Raw genomic sequence first — 15,570 nt, 5'->3', positions numbered from 1 at the left:
CATTGCAAATAGACATGAAGACGATGGATGATGCCTGCAGCAGTTTTGCAGATCGATCAGAGAACCGTCTCACTGTCTGTGTCCTGGAAAGATCCCTCTGTGCAAAGTCTGGCCAACTTGCTGTCTAGAAAAAAGTCGCGAGAGTAGGCCTGACTGGCGGCAGTAGTACTTTTTTCTGAGATTGATACCCGTGCACAAAGCAGTAGGTTTTAGTCAACGATTTCCATTGCTCTCTCAACTAATAGTCTATGTCATATCAGTGCAGTGCTGAAACAGTTCCCAGAACTTTTGTTGGCTCTTGCTGTCAGCTTGGTTTTACTTTGACATCAATCCTCTAAAGATCTGCCATGGAAGCTCAAGTATAAACCAGGCTCTAATCTGTGGGGATTCTTCGATGAGGACAGAGTAGAGTAGTCTGACATGGGGTGACAATCAATGGCCTCTGCAACAGGACAACCCGTCACTTGTCTGACCTCTGTGGGTGCTGAGGTTAAAGCACCATTCTCCCGAGGACCGGCTGAGTGGCATTGATGGCAAGGAGGGTCCCAACCTCCCCTGACAGACACATTTCATCCTGGATGCCATCTTGCCCTCTCCTTGCCATGGCACAATGCAGGCACTCTGAGAATGAGACTACATTACACTGACACCAGGCAGTTGACATACTAATCCAAGAACTAAAGGACTACAGGGACCATTGATTTTCTATTCTTGGTAAAAGGCAAGGAGCCAGACATCACTCCTCTTCGACCAGGGATGCTAATGGACTTTTTAAAATGTTGCCACGGAGATCCCCTGGTGCCATTCTGTTTTTGCCACTGCAGGGCCTTTGAAAAATACTGAAATCTCCAGCTCCTATATCTGACATGTTTGTATTCAACAGACCAGCTGAGATGTCTTGGATGTGTCAACTGTATATACATAGCATATGCCTGGTTAGCGACAGGTAACACTTGAAGCCTAAACATCTGACTTAACAATGAAAATAGAGTGATTCAGCTTTAAATCTATAGATGTTGATACACTGTTGTGATCTTTAAAGTAGCATTCTTAATTGAAGTTAAGTTGTAACTACACTAGAGTGAAATCGTTTGGGCCACATGCGACACCCGTCTGTAAACTGGCCCATAGACTCCACCTCTTTGTCCTGTGGGGGTTGTTCTCTCAATTATCCCCAAATTCCCCTTGATCCCAATTCCAATTTGCCACGACAAAGTCTACATGGTAGCCATAGGAAATCTAATTAGCAACATTTCTCCTGTGTGAGAGGGTGGAGAGCAGAGTTGAAATAACCAGGAAAGGAGAAAAATGCTGCAAAAAGACAAAAGTGAATTTTTTTGGAAGGAATATTCATGGCCAATATTCACTAACTACTGTACGTGCATCGCTCAGGAAATTTTGTTTTCCTCGTCATATATTAAGTTTGAAAGTCAGATATGACTGTTGGTGAAGAGTGAAGTCAGGGAAGAATGTGAGCGCTAAGAGAAAAACAGCTCTGTGCCGACGGTGATGATCTATGTGATTCGTGTCATGGGACTGCAATGAGATTGGTGGTCTGATAAACCTTCCGTAAGGAGTTTGGGGGAGGGACAATATGGTTCGGGCCTCAACAACGAAATGTTTGTCTCAGCATGCACCGTTCATATCATGTGTTGTTTTTCCTCCTGTCACATTAAAATTCCCACAAGGTTGTTTTGACAACAACAAAAAATCATCAGGCAGTGTTTTTATACTGATCTGGCAAAGCAAGGAAAGTTGTTGTTTCCTTATGAAAATCATTTTTTTCCAATGTGTATGTGGTTATACCCAGTTGCTTTAAAGGTATGAGCTTCTCTAAAGATATTTATACAACACAGATAAGTAATTGTTGTTGAAGCAGGTAAGTGGTAGTATAAAGGATGTCACAGAGACGATAATGTAAATAGATGAATGTATAGGCTCCACAACCGTCACCACAATGCTCCATATGTTGATTTGTATGGACTATATACACCACCCCCCCACTGGGTATTCTACAACCGAGGTCTCTTTTTTGGTCCTTTTTGTGATGATGTTCGTGGCTTTAATACAGTTATAAATCACATTGTGAAATCAATCATATCCTAAAGTTGACTTATCTTGTCACCATTATCATGGTGTTATGTTCGCACGCAGCATAGGAGACTCTTTTGCAAGGGCCTGCTGAGAGCAGAGGCTAATGTGGCTAATTATGTCCGAAATTGTCAAGGAGACCTGGGATATGCTCGCTCATTATGCTGGCCGGTGTGTACAACAATTACAGCATGTCGGAGTGGAAGAAAGTGGGGCTTAAAATTTTCACAGTAAAGGTGCTCAGAGATATCCACGTGCACAGAGGTTCTTTTTAAAAAAAGGTTGCGTTCCGTTGTTTAGTTGTGTGTAGCACGGTGTTGGCGGAAAAAAGACGTCCTAAGAGTCAACAGGTGCATAAAGTGCAATGCAGTTAATTGAGGATAAAATTGGAATTTAGATTTTAAGTGTGACTTTTTATGGGACTGTTATCCCTGGCCAAGTGGGGACTGTGGAACATAAAAATTTACTTGCAAGAGTTTATGTATGAATTCAAATGACTCTATGTCCTCATCCATGCCAACCATTAAAGACTAAGATTCTCTTATTATTTAAGTCTTATTTATGCATTAACCCACTAAAAGGCCTTGGGACTCCAAAATTCTATGTGGATACATTTTATCAATCCACAGACGCAGCGCTGTTGGCTAATCCAAATGAATGTCAGATAATCAATGGAGTGCCCCAGCATCCCAGAAACCCCTATCCTCTAAAGAGGCCCAACTGCCGATGTCTCCCAGATGGCTTAACAAGTCCAGTCCATTAAAAACAAAATGATCTGAGCCCTCCCGTCCAAACCCTAGAACACAGAGAGCAAACATGGGATGGGATAAGCAGTGGCTTATTTCCCTTCGACAGCTGTCAGCTCATCAGCCATCCACTCCCTCCTCAGACTGCAAGTCATTGAATGATTAGACTAAATTAAGAAAGTTCAAAATTCCACCTTGGGGGTTGCATTGTTGACACATTTACATGGGAGGTAAAATTGGGAGCTTAGCGACAGCAGGTGTGTTTCTGCTGTGTCCATTTGTGTCAAAAAGGTCAAATGGGATGAGCAGCCCTTTTACTCCAGTTGTACCCCCAGGACGGTGCCAGAGCTGGAATCAAACCGAATCAAAGCCTCCCACTCTAATTATTGAATAATTTATAATTAAACGATTTCATAATTGAAATTTTGATAATTAAAAATGTCAAGATTTTGCTGAATATAATCATTTACAGGCAGGTCACTAAAACAAAACCAAAACCATAAAAATGCTGGGGCCATAAAATGCTGTGTTGTAAACAGGACGCATTAACTAGGGCTGGGTCTCTATAGGATGGCTTACTTTTGGTACAAATACCAAATTGGTGCTTTCTTTCAATACCTTACCTTGCTCCGTATAAACATATTTTTCTCCTAGAAGTTTTATTCCTCAAATACAATGAACCAAATTTCTCATATGCAAACATTTTAATGTCGTGTTTTGATATCCTTGTACTACATGTGCAATTTAAAAACAATAATTCTGATTTATGAATTAGATAGGCTTACCAGTGGATAAACAGGACAAAGAATCCGATGGGGCAATCAGCGCCTACTTTTCAATACTTGAAATTCTTACTACTTTGTTAGTACATAAACCACAGCTGCACAGCATGAATTTAGAAACAAGTCCGATTTTCCTTGTGTAGTGTTCTTTATAACTACATTCGGAACAGCAGTGTATGCATGCACTGTAGTTCACTTGCAAGATTATGTTATTTACTGCTCTATAGACCTTGAACAGTTTATGGATTTATAAATCTGTGTCTGTAAAGTGGAGTATTTTTTTGTGTGGCTTGACCATGCCAATATTTGGGAAATAATATCAAAAAGTCAATCTAGAACTTGAAATCTGAAGGTAAAGGATCAGATACTGATACAGCATTTCTCTTCACTGAGAGCTCGCCAATTTGTTTTTACATAATGACAGACCTATATTCTTACCTAGTCGACTCCCTTTTTGACTGAAAGATGGCTAAGGGCCATGATGGTTCAGACTAACCAGTTCTACAGCAACTGGCAGGAGGCGGTTTTTGTTTATTACTTTTTTCCAGTGATAGCATGTACCTCTGTCTGTGTCGGTTTAGTGTGCTGCTTACTGACACAGTTTTCTAAGCCTTGTAATGATATGACAATCAATTCTTTAAACCTCAATTTGATATGGCCTACAGGCAGACCCCTCCACTTTCGACTTGTCATCCTGCAGTTCCTCATCGCCTAAGTAAACTCTGTTAATTTAATCCAGTAAAGACTGCAAAATTTCTCCAGCAGCAGCTAAGCATAATGATAAAGTCATCAAGAGACAGCATGGTTTCTGTCTCTTGGCTTGTAAAAGAGGTGTTACCCTGAGTTTCAATGTATATTACTGGTCTTGCATAAGCTCTTGTACTCACTACGGTTGTCTTGTTTTGCATGCATCATCATCACACTCTTTCAGCTGCATTCCTTTGGCTAAGTGCCCAGTAGGTTGTCAATGAAAGACCTCTGCCTTCCATCCTCACAAGGATACAATGTTCCCTGGATATGCTGCCTATGTTTTTGGGTGGCTGCCTGTGCATATTCATAAGAGAGGTGTTGTGATCAAATGATCTAGATATGATCATTCGGTATTTGGGACTCTTTGCATGGTGTTTAACAGCTGTTTTAAGCATTAACATGAGCAAAGTCCTTTAAGCCCTGTTGTCTGCCCCGACTGTTTTTGACATTTTGGGGGGATTTTTCTCATGGATTTGTCTCTTGGAGCGATACCACTACAACATAATCTGTTTGTTCAAATGGTTGTCTTCCTTGGCAGGAAAAAAAAAACAATAAATCATGCCATATGAGGCTAATCCAACAGGTATATTGTCCTCATATATTGTGTAAGAGAGGCCACACAAGCTGTTGTAATACTCAAAGTAAACACAAGCAGACACCCACCCACTCCCCTGGCTTTATGGCATTGTGCTCATCGCTTGACTTCATGGCTAAATGCAGCTTTCTCCCCTGCATTTAAATGAAGCAGACTATTATCAATATTGATGACAGTTCATGTCTCTGTTGACTTAATTTTCTGCTCCCACTTAAAACTATGTGGCCCAAGTCTCATTGCCAAGCCACACAGTGGCTTGTAAGAACCCCCGTGGAGGACACATTGCCCTTAATAAGTTGGCTGTGAGCACAGGTCATTACCGTTTGAAGTTTGTTTCAGCAAATCCCTCTGCCATCCATCTTTGACTGTCCCTTCCCTAAGATTTCAAACAGATGTGGAAATTAACATTTGTGGACAGTCTCAGCTTTGTGCAGACGGGCAATCATCTCCAACTTTTATCTAAACCTTTTTTTCAGAACCATTCTCAGGGTGGTATGGTAATCTGTGGCTTCAAATGCAGGTGGAAGAGGTTGCGACATCTTCACGTGATATAAGCTTTGATTGCTGTCTCTTGCTTGTTCTGTTCTGCATTTCTGTTACATCACTTGTCTGACACTGTGTGTGGTATTGTATCATCTTTATCTTTGACAAAGTTTTGTTTTTACTGGTAGCACCATATGTCTTTATTTGCCCACTGAGTTGTTCCTGTAATTATGCAAATCAAACAATTATTCCTATGTTTAGTAACAAAATGACTGCCTGTTTACCAGCCAACTTTTTCTGAAAGGACGTACTGTATTGTACGTCTTTGTGTTTGGTAAGGGGTGTCATTGCAGTGTCATTTTTACCTTGATTAAAAAGTGTCTTACAAAGGACAAATGCAGTACAATGTCCAACTTCTACTTTTAGTTTTAGCAGTATGTATTCACTTGATAAAAACTGAGGTGGCTCAGATATGCTAAGGACCCTAACCCTCACAATCTTCTACGTCATTTTAGGTGGGAGGTGAATCTGCTGTGGGCCATGTGTTTCTAGTGAGGTCTCATCTTCTGCCAAAATGAGGCTGATGCCCGGCTCGCCTCGACCCGTCCTGCCAGCCATCTTGGCTCTCACCCTAGCCACCCTTTTACCTCAGCTGTCCTCAGGAGCCACACCGTTCCCCCAAGACCTGGAGCCAATCAGCATTGTGGGGAGAGAATGTAAGTTCAAAATATTTTGTTTTGCCATGGTGTGATGCCTGCTGCAGGAGTAGATGTATCTCGTCACCGGGAAAGGCTCAATAGTGAGGTGGAAATGTTTAAGGCTAGGTTTGGAGCTAGAAAATTTGCAGAGGTTTATGCGGCTAATGGAATATTCTATTCTTTTTGTTCTTTTTTGTTGACTTAGTATGAAAAAGGCCATTTCAGCACAGGAACCAACATGCATAAAAACACAAGTCTCAGTCAGAGCGAAGGTGTGTTTGTAAGGATTGAGATTCTGATCCAAACTGTGCCCCCAAATGAAGCTTTTTGCAAGTTTTTATGGAACAAGAAGAATGATTTTTTTTTTTTTTTAACATAATTGCTAGCTGTTACTCAACAACTAAATCGCTTTTATTTCCACCTACACTAATTAAAGAAAAAACATACAGCAAACATTTTCACTTTGGTTTGAACTAAAGAAAAGAAACACTGAGTCAATGAGGGGTCACACAGATTAAATGAATTTCACAATCCTAATAAGAATATTCCTGTGCAATGTTTCACTCATTGCAAACAAACTCTGGTGCGTTTGCCTATTTGGTTTGGTTCGTTTAGGCTGGCGTGAAAGCCGTCAAACTCTGGGGCAGACCTAACGATCACCATTTGAATTTCATTTTCCTCCCCAGGTCAATGTAGTGCTGATGATACCGGTTCACAGTCACCGAAACTGTCCAAATAAGGGGTTACCTGTCAGTCTGTGTGGCCTTGTGTTTATACCTCTTGATTTGTTAGTAAAAAGTCAGTGTAGGCATGACACGCACAAGGACTAAAACAGCAACACTTGATCACGGGGTCATTTTTTTGCCGTGTCCGGACCAACTGAACTGAAGTACAGGTGTGAAAGAGTCTTCAGATATTGATATACACCGCAAAATCCGATAAATGTAACTTTTTTTTTTACTCCTGTAAAACAAAAATTTCAAAAACTTAAGTTTTTTTTTTTTTTTATTATTATACTTTGGTTGAAATCATTCATTTGGACACAACAATCACAATACAATTCCAGTCCATAACGGCTAATAGCAAAAGGAAGTAGAAAGTAATATTCGAGAGTTTAGCACCAGCTTGTAAGGTAAGATTTTTAGTGGGGAGCATCATTGACGTCTGTGAAACTCTCAAGACACCGCTTCATCGGACCACCCTAGGGATTCATCAATGCCACCAAATCACTGGGGAGGTCTACAGAAGAGATCCTGGCTGCTAAATGTAATGACCCATAATTGATTTAAGAGGTGGCTGAGACCATGGCCCGCACACTGTAATTGATCTATCTGGAAGAGAGCAACGCAACCATTAGCAGAAATAGCTGCGCTAATAGTGCTATATGTGGAGCTCCGTCCCAGGTGTAATGAGAGCAATTTGTCACCTCTGGTTCCAGCAGGTGACAGTGTGGCACAAGGTCCCTCACAACTCTGTGATACTTCCTTTATGAATCGTAGTACTTAGTCAGTCTGAAGTGTATGGTATCATACCCAAGTTGTTACTTCTTTTGGGAAGTGGGCAGATGAGTCACCTTGCCTTTTTTCTTTTTTGTGACGTAGTAAGCTTGATTTAGGTTTTTACAAAAGACTCTGAACACAATCAAACACACAAAACACCGATAGGGTTAAAGTGAAATATATTGCAAGTTATAATATAGGAGACAAACAAACTTATCATAAGAGGTCAAAGGAGAGTCTCTCAATAGAGACAGTCTTACAAACATCCTTGAAACCTCTATAGAAGCATCACCAAAAGTGAATAAATGATAAACCAACCTTTTTCACAAAGTGGTGATATTTTTATACTGGGGCTGCTAATAGACAGAGCAGTCATATTTTGTGTATACTTATATGTTAAGTGCTCACTCACTCTTAGCAGAATGCATATGCTTTACAAGGATTTTTCTTTTATTAGAACTGATCAGGTCGATTTGGGACCCAGAGGGGGTGGGATTAACTTTCGTAGGAAGCGAACAGAGGTTTTTTGGATTTACAATCTCAGAGGCTTAAATCCAAGGGGAACGAATGGCGAATTTAGCATCAGAGGTTTTTGTACAGTTAATATTACAATTATTTAATAAAGGTTTTGTATTAGAGATTTTAAATACTCACACATTCATTATTATTTTCTTACTTTTGTGATGGTATTTTGTGACTGTGGGATGTTTGGCTTTTTGTTTTATTGTCCATCTCATCTACTCTGTAATTATTGAAAATAATGAATTTCAGTTTTTAGAATCATGTCATAATATATTTACATATAAAAAGTAGTCTAACTGTACCCTTTACAGATCTCTATGTGAATCACTATATTTCTCTTATCTTAACACGTGCACAAGAGGCTGCATTGTCGTCGGCTTTTTGCTCAAGCTCAGGTGAGAAGATGAAATATTATCCAGGTAGTCCAGTCCAGTTTAAGTAATACATCCATGAGTTTTACAGCTTATGAGATGCAACAGCACAATAGAACGGTTTACAATACCATGAGACAGAGTTTTACGGCTCTGAGAAGTTATCATAGTTGCAATCATTTTTTCCTCTATCTGGACTGTTGCAAGGTAAACAGTAGAATTTGGCCGTTGACTTCAGAATATGTGCTTGAGAATATTAGCCCACAAAGTGCATTGCTGGGTGACTTTGTATTTGGGGTGTATAATTATTGACGATTTTTGTTCATTATTGATTAATCTACTGCTAATTTTCTTGATAAATTGATTAATTGCTTCGTCTATAAAACTTCAGAGAACAGTGAAAAATTACACGGATTCCCAGAGCCCAAGGTGATTTCAGCAAATGTCTGACCAACAGTCCAAAAGCGAAGGATACTCAGTTTCCTATAATGTAATACAGGAACAACAGCAAATCCTCACATTTAAGAAGCTGGAACCAAAATATATTTGGCATTTACACTTTAAAAATGACTTAAATGAACCTATTATGAAAATGGTTGCCGATTTTTGTTCTTAGGATTCATTGCTGCAGCTCCAAATACAGTGCATTGTGGAAAATGTTAGGCCAGGCTTATTTTTGCACGACAAACGCTGTTCTGGTTAGACAGGTGCATTCATTGAGGATGTACATTGTACCAATCCATTGTTGTCACTGAAATGAATGAAGAGGCTGAATTTTTTGACACTGTGCCAATGTTGGTCTAAATGCAGCCTGAGGAAAAGGGATTGTGGTTTAAATCAGTCTTTGGCCAGCAGAGTTAGTGGGGTGGGCCACTGGGAGTCTCTTCACCAGGCAGCACAGCAAGGTCCAGCGCTCAGCCAGACATTAGGCATTTAAATCTTTAAACAGTTGTTCGAAACAAGCGGTTAGGGGAACATACGGCTCCCTGTAGAGAGACTCATTCCAGATTATGGTGGGGGGATTGCTAATTCAGCAGCAACCCAGGTCAGATTGGAGGCTGGAGGGCAGTTAAAACAGTACTTTATAGATCGAGAACACAGTGGCCTTGAACTAAATCTTTGCTTGGTTGAAAAAAAATTTAGAAAAAGGGAAGGGCAGGGAAAGTCTCTGTGATGTAGAAGACAGCCTGGTTTAAGTATTGAGCAGGCTAATTTTATTTCTTCACTTCTGCCTCCAGCATCTATTTTTTTATTTTTTTATTTTTTAAATCAAGAATTTGCGAGGCATGTCCATCCCCTCGCTTTCATGCTGTTATTTAAAGTACTGGGCATCACCTCCCATTGTTCAAATTAAGCTCTCCCTCTCATGAATTGGTCTACTGTTTTGAGTATGGGAAGGCAAAATGGAATTAAGATGCGGAAGACGATGGAGGAAAAATGAAAATCAGCCGTAGTGCAACGTCGAGTTGATATTATATCACTCTCTTTCTCTTTGCGCCACTTCCCTCCGTACATCTTATCTTACAATTTTTGTGTTGCAGCGCACACACCTTTATTTTTCATGCATGGAAACACCTGATTTCCAATGAATCATACTTAAACTGCATGTGGTCGGCACGGTAACTCAACACATTTTGCATTGCATTGCATTCACGACAACACTAAGGAACTTTAGTGACCTCGGAGACGATTGCTATTTAAATGTGGGTTAACCAGACAGACCCCCTTTCCATTGAGATGCTTTTGATTTGTTTCCTTGTCCTCACTTGGCACAGTCCCCAGATGTGTCTGTTAAGAAATGCTTACCAAGATGCATTTATTAAAATCAGACTGACTTGTATGACACCACTGAGTAATTTGCAACTTTAGTGCAAATTAGCATACAGTGTGTGTTCTGGGTTTTTAGCACAGTAGGCCAAATTGTAAACTTCAGTTAGTGTCTCATAAACTGCAAAGGGGGCAACGTTTCTCTTAAGGTGCAGATTTGTTGAGGAGATATGTTAAGCTGCAGTCATCCTACTGCATCTTTGCAAACGTGAACCTAACAAACAGAGTTGCTTGTCAAAGCACTGACATATGAAAACTAAGATTGAATGACATATTTTGGAAGGATGCCCTGCACGGTAAACAGTTTGCAGAATTATTTCTTTGTGAACTCATGAAAGGTTTGAGCTCTGACTTTCTTTTCCTGTTCTGAAAAAAAAGTTTTTAACAAGACCTCAAAGGGACATAATATATTAGTCAAATTTTTCTGACCTTTGTGAGCTGGTATCTGTTGGTATTAAGAGTACTTTAACATTTTCTTTTTCTCCTCTTCTCATTTCTCCACGCAGCCTCCTACCTCTACCCCAGCTTCCAGGGACTCATGTCGGACAATGACACCGTCCGCCTGGGGCTGGACTTCCAGAGGATGCTGAGGATCAACCACATGCTCTACATCGCTGCCCGGTCAGCCATCACCACTCACCTGCTAGTTTAACATTACAAAGGATCTGATGTAGCTCTACTTACACTGTTTAGTGAGGTAGAAAACATGACTGATCTAAATGACTGATAAATTTCACTAAGATAATGGTTATATGCACTTTTTACAGATTCCCATACACTGTTTGTCTACCGCTGTCTGCAAATCTGATCATGTGAATATATATACATGGTTGCACAAAGGCTGCAATGACAGTTGTTTCACTTCTTATGCAACTTCACCAGTAGCCAAAATACCCTGAAGTATCCATTTGATTATATAAAACAATGCATTTAGTTGTTTGTTTAACTTTTATTTAACTAGTGAAGTCAATTAAGCATAAAGTCAGTTCGACCGGAAACCTTTGTATTAGTGAAGGGCCTTGAAAGCAGAGAGAGTTTTGGTTCAGTTTCATAGTCATTTATAAATCTACAACTTCCATAAGGTTCAACAGTAAATTATGCCTTTCTGAAAAAAAAAATCCTTATGTTCCCCTCTCAGTCAAGATGTCATAGGTTAATTATCCAGAAAGGACGAGGTTGCGCCTCCTCTGCTTATTTTCATTGCGCAGAATAAATTCTGCTTTAGTTTTTTGGCTCTGTCTCAAACTGCAGCACTCTCAGTGCCAAGAACCCCATCAAAAAGGTATGGAGATTCTTAATGTACCTAAATGGACTTAATATTTTCCACAGCTGCATACAACAAAGTGCATGCCTCACTTCACAAAGTGATTCGTATGGATTGTGTCGATAGTTGGAAAACTTTTGGTGATGAAAAACTTTTGTGAGGTTCTGAAATTGAAAAGCCAATAAACTGTCCGTTAATCCACCTTCAGCCTCCTGTTGTTGAACAGCTTCGATCAGCCGTATTGAGCAAAATAGAAGCTTCTTTTTTTTTTTTTTTTTTTGGAAAGCAGGTTTTGGTGAAATGGTTGGATCAGATGCTTATAAAGCTTTGCATTCTAAAAGCATCAAGGCTTACAAAAAGAATTATGTGACGATGGCCCCACTAATGGTATCTTAACTCCATCTCTTGCAGGGACCATGTGTTTGCCATCAATCTTGCTGTTTCATCTGAGCAGATAATCCCACGGCAGGTAGGAAAGTCTGTCCAAGATCCTGACTGAAAACTTTCTGGTGTTAGCTTTGTTGACATTCAGAGTCACCTTTCTATCAAATTTACTAATGGTTCCAACATACAGTGTAACCTTTCTTGATGGTGTTTAGTCGATATCCATTTACTTTCCAAATACATTATTTAATGTGTAGCTTGTACATGCCTTTTACCTTCTAAACTGAAACGTGGTCTGTTGATTTCCTCATTTCAAAAGCTCAACTCAAAGATGAATTCTTGTTCTTAATAATCTGACATTTAGGGAGTGTATGATACCTCTTGATCCTTTGGAATCGATACCAATAGTCTGTGAGTTACCAGTAGAGTTTTTGAATTGCCTAGCCTCACTTGACATTTTTCTATAATTAATAGTATAAAATAGGATTCTGCAGTCATTAAATATGCAGTATAAGAAAAAGAAAAAGAAAAAACAGACCTGTCCCTCCTTTAAAGATGGTTTTAATGCAAGGAAGTGCTCTTTAGACTTTAGTAGGCAATTCAGCCCTTGTTTTTCTGAACCACAATGTTCTTACAGAAAAAAATTGTAATGTTCTAATGTTTGTATCTCATTATTTTCCTTTCTACCCTTTGCCTGCCTTTTCATTCAAGTATTAAGCAATCTCTCTTCAGACATATATCCAATACAAGTAGAGCGGTGCTCTTGCGGCTCTTGAAGTACCATGCTCCCTCCTATCTGAATCTCATTTGTCAAACATGATTGCACTTAAATAAAAGCGCTCCGAGGCCTGGACTTTTGTTTGCTTGTATTTAGATTAGTGCCTAACGTGGATATTCATTCTGATGAGCCTACCGCTCCATGTCGAGGAGATCTAAACTATTGATTTGGGAGACTATAAAGTTAGTCCATCTTTTTTCCATTACGTTATGTAGGGACTGAGATATTGAAAGTTTGTGTATGATGAATTTTTTTAGCCATTCAACCAAACCCCCGTCGCCTCCAGTGTGACAGCAGGAACTGAGTGGAAAATTATTGAGGACTTTACCCATATTCTGCTATCACATTGTCACTCTCCTATTCCTGTTATCCATCTGAACTTGATCGTTAGTGTGTGTCTGACTCATACCACCAGAAAATGCTGCGTTCTCTTCATCACAGATCCATTCCTTCACTCGGGCTCATTTTTAAACCAGCTCTTCATTTTTCACACCGGGTGCTCATTCACATTCTCCCCCTCACTGATCTCCCTGGGCCTGGGTGGCCATAAGTAATTATTAGTAAACTAAATCGAGCATGGACAAGGCAGGACCTATTACCATAATGCTGACTCCTACTGAATCATGTCACATCTTCACAAAGTCGCACCGGAGGTCTTGCATGCAAGGACTCGGAGGGAAGGGTGCTGCCTTTAAAATCAGATGTGGAGGAGTCTGTCATACGCTGCTCAGAAAAAAATAGATAAGTTGGTCCTCATCATTTTGACTGAGCTCACTGATTGTGAAATTTTGTAGATAGATCTTGTGTTGTACAAAAAAGGTGACAATCAAACACACTGAAGACGTGCAGCACAATGTGATGCCAAGGGTTTTTTTGGGGTAAATGTCACTCCCACATACACTATCCTTCTGATGTTTAAAAAAAATAAATAAATAAAAAAGGAATAAATAAACTCCTTTGTGTGTATCACCGAAAGTACTGCACAAAAAAATCATTAAACACATTCTCTAAAGACTACGGTGGCCTTTTAAAAAAATATATTTTATTTACTTAAAAAAAGACATATGTCTGCAGTAGGCACCAGTGGCCGTGGGGCTAAGTACTACTGCAACTGTAGGCAAGTCAGAAACTATTGAATGAGAATTACTAATGCATTATTGGTTTTGGTCTTTTTAAAAGATTTGTGGTAATTTAATAAGAGAAATATAGAATATTGTCAGCCTTATTTTAAAGTGCATTTCTCTTACTTTTACTGTACGTGGAAGTGAAACAATGTTGGTTTAGTACGTGTGAAAGAAGCCCTCCTCGTTTAAGATGCATGTCGCTTCATCAAAACTACTGCCAGTTTTCCTGCTTGCAAGCTAGTAAGATTGAATTCACAAGCTCTAAGTAGTTTCTGACTTGACTGCTGGAATGAAAGCTATCTGAGGAAATGGAAAACCAGCCATGAGGACAAGAGAACAGGGGGCTCGAGGTACAAATTGTGTTTCAGGGACTTATGGTCCAAGAGGAGTGACTCTTAGCCCAAATAAGGCCTCAAAATGTGTTATAGTACGGGGTGGTTTCTTGTGTGTCTCTAGCTGAGGACACCTTGTTCTGAGTAGATGAGGCTCATTTACAAAAATAATCATAAATTAATTAAAAGTACTTTTTACTTGTCTTTCCAGCTTTGTGCAATACCTTTCAGCATCTAAGATATAGGACTCATCCCTGATGCATGATTTATTGAATTTATTCATTCATTCATTCATTAGTTTAATTTTTGGTGAAAACTTTACTTTTTCTCTTTCATTTGGTGGGGACGCAGGGACATATTGTAAAACAAACAAGATCTGAAAGTCTTTCATACAGAGAAGGCAAAGTTTGCTAAATAATTTGTGCATTCATATCAAAAATGTGCCGACATAAAGGTTACATCAAGTCTTGACACAAATACAGACTCATTGTCAAGACAGTATTTAAAAATGTGCATATGCATGAAAGTTTGTGAATAATTCCCTTTCATATATTTATAATGATTATTGTGCTTGCAAAAAACAAAAGTGGACCACCTGAAGAAAAGTGTACAGGCTTAGTTGTGCAGGAGAAAGGAGAGTCAACATTCAAAAGTGGCTGAGACCAAGACCTCTACAAGTCACATTTGCCATTAAAACCTAACAAATAGGAAATATCAGAAGAGTGGCCTCAAGCTCGGACTCCAGGATGTATGTCCAAGACCAGATACCACTTCTAGTTCTTGTAAAAACCCTTCCATAATCTCCAGAGGTTGACGTGCGGCTGAGTGAGTTATCAGGCTCCTGTCTGCTCACATACTGTTAGGAGCCGGTACAAAAAGGATCGTGCGAAGGACTTGGAACTGAAACAGGAATATACACAACTTCCAGCATTCTCAGTGGTTTCCATGAGCTCTGAGAGAATTCAGGTCGGTAAATTATCCGACAGTGGATGGGAGCGCATTAAACCTTCAGCTGCAGAGCTTTTTAACATGTTGATGGATCTTTTTCCGCAACAGCCCACTTGACAACTGGTACTTATATAGGATGTGTGAGTTGGCATGTGTGTGCAGGATGAGGTCAGGGCTTTTAATTGGGGCTAATTTTATTATTCTTCATATGGACAGTGAAGTGATAGAAACATCCTCTGCGGCCCTTTGATTCCCATGTGTTCTCGCATATTCGGACAAATCTTGCAGAGTCATTTTTAATACTGAGGAACCACAATCTCTAGCTGCCCACTGCTGATCTTTACATGCCGCCGCAGGCATCCCTGATTTTTCTCCG

General features: G+C 39.7%; 1 protein-coding gene across 4 annotated transcripts in view; it reads left to right on the top strand.

Annotated features, from left to right (window-relative positions):
* The window catches only part of sema6e (sema domain, transmembrane domain (TM), and cytoplasmic domain, (semaphorin) 6E), a 154,727-nt gene that overhangs the window by 84,516 nt on the left and 54,641 nt on the right, over window positions 1-15,570 (top strand). For all 4 annotated transcript variants that reach the window (XM_040118198.1, XM_040118197.1, XM_040118195.1 and 1 more), the window contains 3 exons: window positions 5,963-6,163; window positions 10,871-10,985; window positions 12,040-12,097. In XM_040118198.1, coding sequence (XP_039974132.1) covers window positions 6,022-6,163; window positions 10,871-10,985; window positions 12,040-12,097 — 315 coding nt within the window. In that variant the 5' untranslated portion in view covers window positions 5,963-6,021. The remainder of the gene's footprint in view (window positions 1-5,962; window positions 6,164-10,870; window positions 10,986-12,039; window positions 12,098-15,570) is intronic.

This window comes from Xiphias gladius, chromosome 22, assembly GCF_016859285.1.
Source record: "Xiphias gladius isolate SHS-SW01 ecotype Sanya breed wild chromosome 22, ASM1685928v1, whole genome shotgun sequence".
In the NCBI taxonomy this organism is placed as follows: domain Eukaryota; kingdom Metazoa; phylum Chordata; class Actinopteri; order Istiophoriformes; family Xiphiidae; genus Xiphias; species Xiphias gladius.
The sequence above is the reverse complement of the archived record's forward strand: the minus strand, read 5'-3'. Positions and strand labels throughout refer to the sequence as shown.